Here is a 13797-nt window from a genome sequence, read left to right on the forward strand (position 1 = left end):
CATACAACCTACCACAAGAGAAGCTAAGAATCTAAGTGTTGCAATGCTGACCATCTTATATTAATTTATCTTATTATCTTATTTCTAATAATCAGCATATAAGGACGTAAGTTTACCTCAGTCTTGATAGTGGAATTCCAAAAACAAACAATCCATATAACTAAAACAAGAAGTCGAAGTAGAAGCCTATACATATCAGAGAACTCGGTGTAAAGGTAATGAATTGTTCTCCTTTTTAAGTTAATAGTCCACGAGAAGAGCCTCATACAAGCAAGTCCAAATGGGAACTGACTTATGAGTTGAGCTATGCAGTAGCAGCTCTCACAGATCTCACATCCAACAGCAAGACAGGTTCTTCTCTCAAATACTGCATAAATCACAAAGCAACTACAAGAATGTGCAGTCTGATATATGTGTACTCTCACTATGTGTACTCTCACTATCTTTTTCTGTTGATGTCAAGTAAAGGAAAGCATCTCAGAAGTTCCACTGACACTACATTTTGATCACCAAAGGGGTTTCATTCCTGTCACAAGCTCATAGAGAAAAACACTGCAAGTGCTTCAGTTTCATACCTTCTTTAAAAGGAGCAACAGTGCTGGGGCTGTCAGACCACCTGAAAATGTCCTTGTCAAAAAAATAAAATAACAGTTACAGCCAAGCTGACTAAAGAGAGCAAACTGGAACACCATTCCCTGTGGATAATGTATGCTTTGCACCATTGCAGCATCAGTGAACTCCTAAGAGTGTAGAGGTAAAAAGTGGGAATTCCTGACACTTATCTTTAGACCCAGGCACTTGAAAAGCGGGGAAAAAAAATCAGATAGGGAAGGACTGATACCTTAACAGATATTTTATCATGCTTGAAGAAAATAAAAGAATACCTGGCTCAATTTGAAAAGGACAGCGAACATGCCTAAACCTTAGTGAAAAACAGCAGCTTTCTGGAAAGATCGAACATTATTTCACAGTATGGGAAGTCAATCCACAATAAAAATCAGTATTTTTCTTGAAATGTTTTTATGGATACGTGGAAATAGCACTTATTTCTTCACCTTTGATGCACTCTTTTTCCTCAAGGAAATGATATTAAAGTCAAGAACTGCCAATACAAAATTAAAATTATGTAAGAGAAATCAAGCATATATAATCAAGTATATATAATCAAGTATATTTATATATATATACACACACACACATTCCTACTTGTATATGTTCATACACACATATATATATATGTATACATGCAAACAGTTGAACTAATGACTTTTCAGCCTTATTAGCAATGATAGAGAGCATGTCCTGTTACTCTGCTTCTCCAGCCTGAATTATAAACAGCTTGAATTTGAGCTACTGACTAAGTTTCTTGCAAATCCAGTATTTTCCTAAAGGACATTCAGGTCAGGATAGAAGGCAGTGTATTGTAAGTCACATGGGAACAACACCTATCAATTACCTCCTAGCTGCACACAGGCAGCCTTCTCTTGTCTGGTGGATGATGACCGTGCACTGATTCACAGTGCAGAAAATCCCTGGTACTGTTTTGGATTGCATTATGTTCAACAAAGATGGCCCAGCAAGATCAGCGAGCAGATCTCAGAATTGCCAATGGGGGCTACAACACAGCTGTCAAAATAAGCTGAGCTTACAGTCTTCATGCTGAAATTCACAGGAAGGTAAGTCCTGTGGAAAGAAAGTAGTCTCTTTTTTTTGTCTTATCCAAAAAATACAATTAGATGTACTGACACCTTGATCAGTATGGAATGCAGAGAGTTTTGGGTTTTTTCTCCAAGCTGAAACCAGACAATGATATTTTCTTAAAAAGGAACCTTTCAAGAAGGGGAGAGTCTGAATTTCCCAAATTCTTCTATTTTTAGCAGGCCTAACAGATGTCTGAAAGGCTATTTTCATTAAAAAACACATATGGAGCAGATGCTACTAGACTGAAAAGCTTTCCTCATGAGAAACCAAGTCAAGAGTTTAATATAGGTAAAAATCCTCTGTAAAACCTCTAATCCATACAGGTATCAAAAATAAATTAATTAACACCAGAAGTCAAGGGCAGATGTCATTGAGGAACTTAAAATCAAATATTATAGTATCAATCCAAATAGGAAAAAGTTTCTAAAAGTATATGTATTCCAGATTGAAAAATCTGATAAGCTTAACTACAATAAATGCCTCATTTTCTTCCTGGCTACTGCTAGGAATCCACCTCCTAATGAAAAATCTGCTATAAAGAATATCCCAAAACAGAGGTCATGAAGGCACATGGTCAAGGTCTGGATGAGAACATCTAAAAATCATGACAGCAAGTTTAGTACTTCCTATCAGGTTGAACCATCATAACAGTTCCCACATAAAAATGGAACTTGATGTTACATAGCTAGCAACTGATTCTGATGTCTTTGATGTGACAGACATGACCCATTTCAAAAAAGTTCAGGCCTACAGCAATTTGTATCTGGTATCATCTTCTCTACTGACCCAACAAGGTGTGTCCCAGTTAATTTCCTAAGAAGAAGATGTGTCAATGATCATAACTGTACTGGTAAGGAAGAAACATTCCACTGTAGAGCTTCTGTAGCCTGTCAATAGCAAATTTAGTAATGACGGGGGAATTTTTATCCACATGGTTATGTGGTGTATTTGGAACCACAGTTAATCTGTGGCAAAAACAGTCTGACATGTCACATAAGTGAATGCTGCAGTAGACAGTTTGCATGTCTTGGAGAAAGTTCCTCAGTTCTACAGAATGATCACAGGCAAAGCAAATGCTACAGCACTTGGAGTTCCATTGAGGTCTAAAGTTGGAAGCTCGAACAGGTGAAATATCTGCATATTAATTTCAAGCTCTGGGGATTTAAGAAGTACTGATCAGCCTCCAGGTTCTTTCAGCACAGCTGCCCTGCACTAGCCAGTCATTTGGATATCTAACTCAATTTACGTAGCTAAATTCCAAGAAATCCTGGAAGTTGTTGAATCAAAATGGCAGGATCATGGTCCTTACTCAACACAGAGGTGTTTTCTTTATGATGTGTAAAGCATGACATGAGCATTTGAGGGTTGCTTACATTACTAGTGAAAAAAAACATCAAATCAGATCCAGAACAGGCTCTTGACAGAATGACAAAAATGAATGGCTGGAAGTAAAAGATGGGGACCCTTCAGAAAAGTAACATTCCTGCTCTGAAGCTGTGGCCATATCTGCCAAGAAGAAAACTGAGATAGCCTATGTGTGTGCTAGAACAAACAAGAAGCATCCACTTAGCCACCTGAATTAGTATCAGGCAACAGTAAGACAAAAAAATTTAAACTCTTCTTCAGATTACCTACACAATTTTTTTTACTGGAACTAAACAGAGGTAAGAGAAAGACCTGCTTACTGAAGAATTTACAGGGGCACTCATCTATAATATGGCATCACAGTCTTTCACTCATGGAAAGGAAGTAATATGAGCCAACCCAATGGCAATTGAAAATACTCAGATCAGTGCGGATCATTCATGGTGGCCATTTTCAGAAGGTATTTCTGGAGCTTTGCTCTCTACCTTAGACCTAGGTTCAAGTTTTGAAATACATCAACATTACAGGAGTTAAGGATGTCCTCCTTCTCAAAAATACAGGTAACTTGACTGCAATCTGTCAAAGATTTTTTAACTCTCACAGATGGCATATGAGAGAAAGATAATTTTTGGCAACACTCCTGGAAAGGGTGGAAATACTGATAGAGAACACTGACAAGGCAGAGCATCAGACACACATGACATCTAGAAGACACAGAAGATAAGGTCTGCAGATAGAAATTAACACACTCAAAATATCTCACAGCCCAGACGCACCTCAGCACTTCGGAATTTTAAACAGACTGAAATGTCACTAGGTACAGCTGCATCCAAGTATTATGAAAAGCAGAGTAGAAGTCTGCAGAAACAGTGATAGTATGATTTTTTCCAGACAACAGTCAAAAAACCATTAATACATTTTGAGTTATCCTCAATGAGAACATACAGGTGAAACTATCAGCTGAATATGGAATTGATCAAATTAAGTGTCTGCTGAATTATTCAAGACAAACTAGCCTTCATTGGGCTTCACTCTAATCTTCAATTTACTCTAGTGAAATCTTTTCCTCTGGTACGAACTCATTAAAAACACATCCATCAGTGAACAAGTTGTGAAGCCACATGAGAACTACTTGCCAAATTCTATTTGGGCTAGCTGTCAGTGAATTTCATAAAGTCTGAACATCAATTATTTCTGAAACAATATTTTGTAATTCCCTCAATTTTATCTTTGAACAAATATAAGTGATCAAGGAAAAATATGTTTCATTTTTTTCTACTAGCAGCCAATATGGGAACATCTTTCCGAACATCTCAGATTACAAGAAAAGAAAGACAGTGGGAGCTATCACGTGTCTCTTGAGACTCTATTCTCTTATATAAAAACGCTAGTACACTAGCCTGCACCTGAGGTCAAATGTCTACTAATAGCATCCTGAGCATTTTTACATTAGAAGTGTTTATAAAAAGCATCAAAACTTTGATTTCTTAAATGGAATTGCATTTATGGAGTTCAAACTATACAAGAAATTTAATACAGACCAGGACCATTTTATACCACTGAGGATTGGAGGCACTGATGAGGCTACATAAAATCATAGAATCTTTTGTGTTGGATGGAATCTTAAAGATCATCTAGTTCCAACTCCGCTGCCATGGGTAGGACACCTTTCACTAAACCAGGTTGCTCTGAGCCTCGTTCAACATAGCTTTGAAAATTTCCAGGGATGAGGCATCCACATTCTCTGGGTAACTGTTCCAGTTGTCTCATGCTGAAATTCACTACTGGATTCAGCTCTATGCGTTCAGCATTATCAATCCAGACCTACTTTTTGGAATGATTCCTCGTGCAACAAATAGTTAAAATATGTTGGCATGAGTAGGCCTGAAGCCTTAGCATTGCTGTGTGGGCAAGAGAGGGAGGAGAGGCAGATGTGTGGTGCTGCAAAGTTGGGGAACTACAGTTACAGGACAGTGGGGTGGGGGGGCAGTGCAGCAAAGATCTGGAATCATCTGATATGGGACCAAACACTGCCATGTACCTCTGTGCCTCCAAAAATGCCTTGACGTGTCAGACCTAAAGGTGCATGGATGCCTGATAAAGAGCATCAAAACTGTGATTTCTTAAGTGGAATTGCATTTATGGAAATCAAATCATATAATAAGTTTAATATAGTCTAGGACAACGAATTACAGGCCCTGTAAATAAACAAGTGTACATTAAATCATAGAATGGAATTCTATGAGAATTCAGAACATTCAAGTTCTGAACAGCTGGAATATGCTTGTATCCAACTTCGTTATGAATAATATATTGATCAGTGGTATGGGAATAGTTCAGTAAAAATCCATTAAACAGACTACTGCACTCAAAGTATCAGTCATGATCAACACATCTAATTAGTAGTTATTATATCAACTTCACTGAAAACAAATGAGATTAATATTACTAAATTATCTACTCCTTAAATGTTTCCTTGATATGATGACAGACACTACACCAAAAATTAGGAAAAAATATTCTCTAAAACAATACTATTTTCTTAGTAGGAAATAACTACCTGCAAAACAAATCGACATTGCTAAAAGTCCTAAAGAAACATAATATTTATACTGTCCATTGAAGAAAGAACCAGGTAAGAAGTGTAAAAAACACTAAACACAACCTTCTCTCAACAGTTACCAAGATGAACATCTAGGTGAAACCCCATTCATCTCCAGTGGGTTTCATAATGCACAAAGATAATCTTCATCATTATCAACTTTTATAGAAGATTCTGCATGGTGCCAGTAAAGACAAGGTTGCGGGTTTGATCCCTACATGGGCTATTCCCTTAAGAGTTGGACTTGATGATCCTTGTGGATTCTTTCCAACTGAGAACATTCTGTGATTCTGTGGTAATCAATGAAACCACCAAGAAAATAATATGAAGGTTAAGGAAGTTTTAAAAAGTTTTGGAAGAAGTTTATTGCAGTAAGTAAAACCAAGTACAAAATAAGAACTATGGTAAAACAAAATGCAATTGAATATTTATTTTTTGTCAAGCACAAGTACCCTTCATCATAACTTTGAGCAAGGAATTATGACATTCAACATTTCAGTAAGATTAACATAATTAATGCAATTTAATGACATAGATAATGAATGGTGAAAGCCCTTCCCTGTCCTCCCCCCCCCCCAAAAAAAAAAACCACCAAAAACCAACAAACCACAACCCTAAAACAAAAACAAAGTTCCACAGTAATAGGTGATAATATCTGTGCTCTGAGACATCAGCTTGGAGTAAGTGAAAGAAAGAACCTAGCGGAAAATAAAGTAGTTTATCTAAAGAAAACCCAAAGCCTGGAAGAGAAGATAAGGGCCATAAAGGATTTATTTTATACTTACTGAAGAATGAACAGAAAATATAAAAATGAAAAATAACTTAAGAGAAGGCAGAAACCACAAAAGCACCTCATAGGGTCAATACAAAGGAAACAAATCCTCACAGTCACAAGACAAAACCCCAACCAAAATCCCAAAACCACAAGCCACACTCCTGAAGGGAACCTGAACTGTTTAGTCATGCCCTCAAGGTCTTTAGGCCAAGAACAAAAGTTAATTAACTTTGCTTGAAACATACAATACTGTAACAGTCACAGCAAGCCAATATTTCACTAAGTGTCTTGCTGTTTCTTTCAGAGTATCAAATCTTGACTTTCAATCCAAAGCCTGAAAGATAATGGGTTTCCATGATTTAAAAAAAAAAAAATCACACAAGTAGTAATTAGCCATTTACTCACTATTTAGCTTCTTCCTTAGGAATCAAATAATTTAATTGTTCTTTTAATCAGAATTTCAGAGCAAATTAACATGGAATATCCTAATTCTCTGAAAAAACATAACTACAAAACAGTACTCATCTAAAAGACTTCAAGTCTTGCATTTTGTATTCAAGTTTTACTCTCCTCATTTAAAACAGACAGCAAAAATGAGGCATAAACTGACATTTTAAAGGAAAAATAAACAAAACCAGCAATAATGTGAAGATTCACATTACCATCAACAGTGGCTTCCTAAGGAATGAGTAGAATTTCTCAGCCCGCTCCCTGGTCAACAATAAAAGAAAAGATACAAGAGAGCCAGATAGAGCATGAAGAACTTTGATGAAAAGTAAATGGATAGGATTCCATATTCAAAGAGTAAAAAAAGTGAGTGACTTATTCAAATTTTTCCCCATTGGAACAGAAACAAAAAATGTTTCATGTAATAAACATTGTAGCTTGTTCTGTGAAATCCCCTCTACTACACACATAGAAGGTGTGACATGACAGAAACTGTTCTTAGTTATGATGGGTTTTGGTCTTTGTGGACTTTGTTTTATGATGTTTTGCATGAAAAACCAGGAAAAGCATGGTCTTGTGCTTTTCAGTGGGAAACTGGTTGTTCCTTCAGAAAAGAAGCTCCACAAATTTTTGAGCTGTAAGAACTCTTATCATTATGTCAATTTATTTCATTTTTCTGAGTTATCACATTGCCTCAACTTTTTGAGACAAATTTATCAGAAGAAGTTGGGCCAGACGCAGCATAACTCTACCTACACTGTTACTGTCTAGCTCTTCTCATCAACTGACAGTTCCATCTAACTGAATAAGTTTTATTCCCACATGGGAAATTCCCTCAGATAAGATAATCTTAGCAATAACCACCTTAGGTTGAAACTCCAGGAATGGACAAGAAAAATCAAAGACTTGTATAGATATATGCACCAAGAAACTACATAGCATTACTCTGAGTTTGTCTGGATGAAGTAATTACCAATTATGAATTAGGAGTTATACAGAAATTAGATGTAAACCGTATTTCCACAAGAAGCATCAACTGCCAGCATTGAACTAGCATTTTCTTTTTTTCACTTCCAGTCTTCCTTTGTGAATTCAACCTCGAAGTCATTACAAACTTATCTTTCCAGGGGGAAGGGGAAAAGTGATTAGGTGTGCTCTTGACAGAACATGGTAGAAAACACAGGCAGCAGGAGGGAGAATAAGTTAACATGATTGCTATGACACTATTTTCTTCTCATTTATGTGAAGAATAGAAAGAAAAATACAAATGTAGAAAACTTCAGTGAAAAGGTTAAGATTTAATAATGCAAACAAAAGTAAGGCCAAATTATTTTAGTTATAGACATTCAAAAATAGCTCTGTATCTCCCAGTGAAATTTTGCACAGAAAATAATGAAAGTCTTTACAGATTTGGTTTGGTTTCTTTAGCAAAAGTAAATTACTTTTTTTAAACAAAGAGAATTCAAAATCATTCCAGCAGCAATATTTCAGTAATCAGGTCTTCTACATCCAAGGATATATCCAAAAAAAGTCCAATTGAAAGGCACTTGTACTCTTCTCCTGGTCTGGATCTCTTAACTTTAGGAAACACCGTCTTTTTTTTTTTTTTTTCTATAATATTATATTAAAACTCTCTTTCAAGAAAGGGGGAAAAAACAAACAAACAAACAAAAAACCAAACAAAACCCAACAACATGGGTAAAAAGGTGATAATAAACCAGAACTCACCACAATTCCAAACTGCTCTGGCTCAGACAAATTGTTATACTCATTCTTGAACTTGGACAACGCATTCAATTGTTCTTGTTCAGGGAGGTGTTTTATTAAATTCTATAAAGAAAAATAAAAATCTCAGACTCAATGTTGCTTCTATTATTGTAAACAAATGGGTTCACTTATGCATTATTACCACACACTCCAAAGACAAGACTCCTCCCTGAAGACAGCAGGCTGTACATAGCAATACACAAATTAAGGTAACTGAGAGTGTAAAAGATAAGTGATGCAATACTGCCAGCACGTGACACTGATTCTACACACATCTGTGGTATTTTTTAAACTGTATTTAAATGAAGAATATGTTTGATGGGCACTATGCAAACAGAACCCTTTGAAGCAAACAGAACAAGAACTTCAAGTATAACATAACCATCCAAAGGACAGCAAGAATTACTAATGCTAGATGAAATGTATTTTGAAAAAGAATAATAAATTTTCTAGCATTTCAAAATTTTAAACCCATTACACTTTACTTACTTCCTTAATTACACTACTACTTAGCCTGAAAACTTGCTAGAAGTAGTAAATTAGAGGTGAGACTCAGCTTCAGCTGAATTCAGAAGTCCACAAGGGGAGGTTGGACACATATAAGTGAATGTCATGTTAACATATGTAAGGGAATCAAACATTTCACCTTCATTGTTAATCTGAAGAAACCTCTGACTCCCTGGAGTTTCCTGAACACTTAGACACATATTATCTACATAAAGACACTCACATTTGGGCACCTGAACCCCACTCTAATTAGCTTCTGCTAAGCTGGCTAAAAATGGCTTTTTGGATGTTCTGGAAATAGAAAGCGTCTCAAACGTTTAATTACGGTATATAATATATATTGAGTCAGTAGCTCAGTCCTGTCCCTTCCCAAGATGACTGCTGCAACTACTAGGCAATAGTCGGAGTCCATACAGCCTGCTGTCTTTCTCAGATTATGACTCTTGTGTTTCTGTTTACACATTGATAAAGCTTCTGTCACAGTGAGAAAAACATGAGAGATATTTCCTTTCTTAAAACACTCCCTGGCCTACTGGTAAGATCACTCTCCTGCACTGAGCTGAAGATTCAATCTTTTAACACTGAAGCCAGTCTAGGAAACACAACCATCCCACTACCAATTACCATATTTCAAGAAAGAAACAAGAGCAATTCCAGCACTTCCCCATTACTTGATGGAAAAGGCAGACATTTTGGTTGCCAACATTTGTTTTATTACCTTTCAAGTAAATAGCTTTCATGATATCAGTGAGCAAAATAGAATTAGTTTCAGTTAGTGAACAGAATCTCCATCTGAAAATCTTAAAAAACCCCTAATTTTACCCACCAAAGATCCTAATTCCTTCTTTTGCAGGAAATTCTGCCAGTTAAGATACAAAAAAACACCTCTCTGGAGCCAGACAGATAAAAGACATACCTGTGCTTTGCTTAACATACTTCTTTAGTTTAAGAAGAATGGATTTTACTCTTTTAAGTAGTAGCTGAAAAATATCCCTAAATTAGTAGACTGGTTTAACAGAATGTTCATGCCCAAATAAGGATTTTGGTAAGAAAAGACAAAACTATTAAAAATGCATGAACAATGATGCTTAAAACAATAACACAAACTTAAATTTTAGGAGCTTGATTTGGATATGGATATTTGGTCAAACTGATTTTTAGTGGAACAGCAGTCATATATATCCTTACCACTGTTACATTTGGAAAATATTTTTGTAAAAAAGTCTACAGTTATTAATCACGGATAAAGATGTCTGGCACTAAATCAGTAAAGCTGAGCAAAAATGAAAGGGTACAAAATGTAAAAAGATACATTTTAAACTAGAAATTCATAAAACACTTACTTCTGGTTTTGATATCCAACATTCCCATAAACAGCTCTAAATATAATACAATTCCTTGATCTTTACTGAAATTAAAATGTTATTGTTTGATGCAGAAATAATTTTCATATAAAGAAAAAATGCCCACAAAACTTTCAAAAAACAAAAACAGTCAAGTGTTAGATTAATATTTTCACTATTGAGCATCAGAATATTAAAAAAAACCAACCAAAACTGAAGGAGCAACTGATATCAAAGCAGTTCTTATGGTGTTCAAATAGAGCTTTTGAACAGCTGCAGATTAAACACATTTTAAATATCAAATAAGGAATGAGCAGGAGAAAGAAATTTGACTAAGTCACTGGAAACATTTTAATAATTAGTCAATGAGTTTTTGGATTCTAAAATGACTTTTGGAGGTTTTACATTTTTAAGAACTAGATATAACTGAAGTGTGGTGTGGGGAGTGGGATGGAGACAGCTGAAGAGAAAATAAATTTTGTTTCTTAAGCCTAACAGGAGCTGGATTAAGAACAGATTTCTGGCAATGATATTAGAACCCACTCAGCACAACAGTTACAGCTAAACAGAAAAAAATGCTGAAATGCTGAAAGAAGAAATTCCTCAAAAGGAGAAGTACCATACTGTCTAAGGTAACTCATATGAATGAAGAAAATTAGCCATATGGTTGCAAATCTATGTATGCTTTCTCTCTTCTCAGAATGACAAAATACACGGAACACGTTTTCCTAGCATGGTCATAATGCATACTTGAAAAGAATTTTGAAGGTAGAAATAGAGACATACAGAGGGATCCTTAAAGTAATTTAGTAACCTAAGTACATATGAAGGTGGATACCAACTTTTTGAAGCAATGAGGCACATTGTTCTACCACTTTCAAAGAAAGATGGGTGTCTGAAATCCTTTTCAAGTTTAAACTCAGTCCCTTTTTCAAAGTTCTTATAGGGTTGTTTTACCCAGAAAATTGTTAAATATTATTACATCCAAACTTACAAACTAAATTTGAAGCCTAAGTTCCACTGAATTTTCCACCTGATTTAGGTCTTCAAGTGATTAATCACTTGGCAAAAAAATGCAGTCTATATTCTTGAGTGATTTACATGAATGTGTTCACACAGGATACTGCGCACATATGATCACTTGTATTCCATTCTACTGACTTTTACACAATCACAGCAGCTGCTAACACCACTGTACTCTTGTAGGATATAATGTCTCACTTTTGGCTCTTCATCTTCTCTTACCCTTTTCTTAAATAAAATTGTTCACTCCCCTCCAAAAGCAAACACAAAAGGGCTCAACCACTGTCAAAACAACTTTGGACTCAGTTTTGACGCCAGCTGCATAGAGAGGTTACTGGATACACTAACTTTCAACATACTTTACCGTTAATACCAATTAATAGAGCCACTGACAAAGATTATCAGAGTAGTGTCAAAAAGTTATACCCTATTATGTTGTTAGCCATGCCTACTGCAAAGCTCCAGTGAGGTTAGGGTCTGTTAGATGTTCTAAATATACTGAAAATTAGGCATTCTTTATCCCAAGGCATATATAATTATAATGAAAAAAATAGCCCACAGAATAAATTAAAAATAATTATACAAAAGCAAAAAACATTATCCATGAAAATAAATTTTCTCTTACATTACTGTAACTTCACACAGAAATATGCCACTAATCAACTACCCATTAATAGTTTGATAATTTTTTCCCTAGAGTCTAAATGCAAAAATAAGTTTTGCCTTCTTTAAATAACACACAGAGAAATTATCAAAATGACAGGTTTTCATATTTTTGATATATATAGCACTTATTTATACAGGTTGCTTCATTTAATGGTTGAGGATCTAATTTTTTTAAAAAGCTAAATTTTAACTGTTGAAAAACAGTGCTCAGAGCAAGCACAGACTGAGACAAAGTTTAAACTGAACATAACAGCAGAGCATATTCTATCTCTCAGATTTCATGCTACCATAGAGAATTTCTACTACTATACTGAACAAAACAAAACAAAGCAAAATAAAATAAAATAAAATAAAATAAAATAAAATAAAATAAAATAAAATAAAATAAAATAAAGATACATATCACTGTGCTCTTGAGCTTGAAGAAAACCTTGAAAAGGTGATCTAAGTGCAAATTAGACTAAAAAAACAACTTAGAAGTGTAAACTATGTTCATCTTAATAACCTTAAAGTAATAGTTTCAGTGCCAATATTAAGGGCATCATTGAACAAATGAATGAGAATTATACAATGACAATATATACTGTCACTGGAGATGATGGTTCATGCTTGTTCCTTTAAATACTTAAGAGAAACATCTCATTCTTCAATGAAGAAGGGAAAGTGAAGTCCAAATAGCTGAAGAGAGATTAAACATCTTTGAAATCCAAGTCACAAGAAGTGAGGGCAAAACTGCATGCAGGAAGAACATGGGCATGCTGAACATTGCAGTCTCCTCAATAAGATGTTACTTTGACATTCTGATTAGGTGGAAATTAATTTTGCAGGAAAACCATACAAATATAGATTTGTCTTGTTTTGACATCTGAATCTAAGTTCCCATGTGTTGCAGTACAAGCCGCATCTGAATTTCAGTGAGCCTTAGTGTAACAACTAATTTTATGACCCTGATACATGTACTTGTTTTAACTAATCAACACTGCTGTAAAAAGAGTATGTTTCTAAAAAGCCAATCTACCTTCAGCTTTCTTTCATGTTTCAGTAGGGACTGGTACCTATGTCTGTAACACACTTTTAAGTATGCCAAATAGATTAGCTATCTAAAACCTACACATTACTAGCAGATAGACAGTAATTATCAATTAGTGATATATATGTTTTGACATTTAAGAGCCATAATAGAAATAATTTGAAGTTCATCACAGTATGCCAGAGTCCTGTCCAAAGCACAGATAATTTTTCTAAAGACAGATCTTTTCAAATGTATTGATGCCCATCAAGATGACACAAGAATATGGCACATGACAGGCAATGACAAATTGAGAGAAGTCACTGTTGAATTCTAGGAAAGCAAGCCTCATGGGCCCTTAATGTGCACAGATGCTTAACTAAATGGTACACAGAAGGTGCAATTAAGTCCTTCATGGAGCTGGGCAACAGAAGACCAAGGTCACAAGTTATCACAACAGATTCCAGTTAGATAAACAAAGAAACATTTTCTACTACAAGTGTTCAACTCTGGAAAAGGTGTCCAGAAAGCCTGTGGCGTCTCCAGCCTTGGAGATACTAAAAAATCTATGGAAAAGGCCCTGATCAAACTG

At 35.3% G+C, this 13797-nt stretch overlaps 1 protein-coding gene across 2 annotated transcripts in view; it reads right to left on the reverse strand.

Annotated features, from left to right (window-relative positions):
* Positions 1-13797, reverse strand: part of DIAPH3 (diaphanous related formin 3) — a 208854-nt gene that overhangs the window by 104965 nt on the left and 90092 nt on the right. For both annotated transcript variants that reach the window (XM_058419256.1, XM_058419257.1), the window contains one exon: positions 8619-8720. In XM_058419256.1, the coding sequence (XP_058275239.1) occupies positions 8619-8720 (102 nt within the window). The remainder of the gene's footprint in view (positions 1-8618; positions 8721-13797) is intronic.

The sequence above is a fragment of the Hirundo rustica genome, chromosome 2 (assembly GCF_015227805.2).
Source record: "Hirundo rustica isolate bHirRus1 chromosome 2, bHirRus1.pri.v3, whole genome shotgun sequence".
In the NCBI taxonomy this organism is placed as follows: domain Eukaryota; kingdom Metazoa; phylum Chordata; class Aves; order Passeriformes; family Hirundinidae; genus Hirundo; species Hirundo rustica.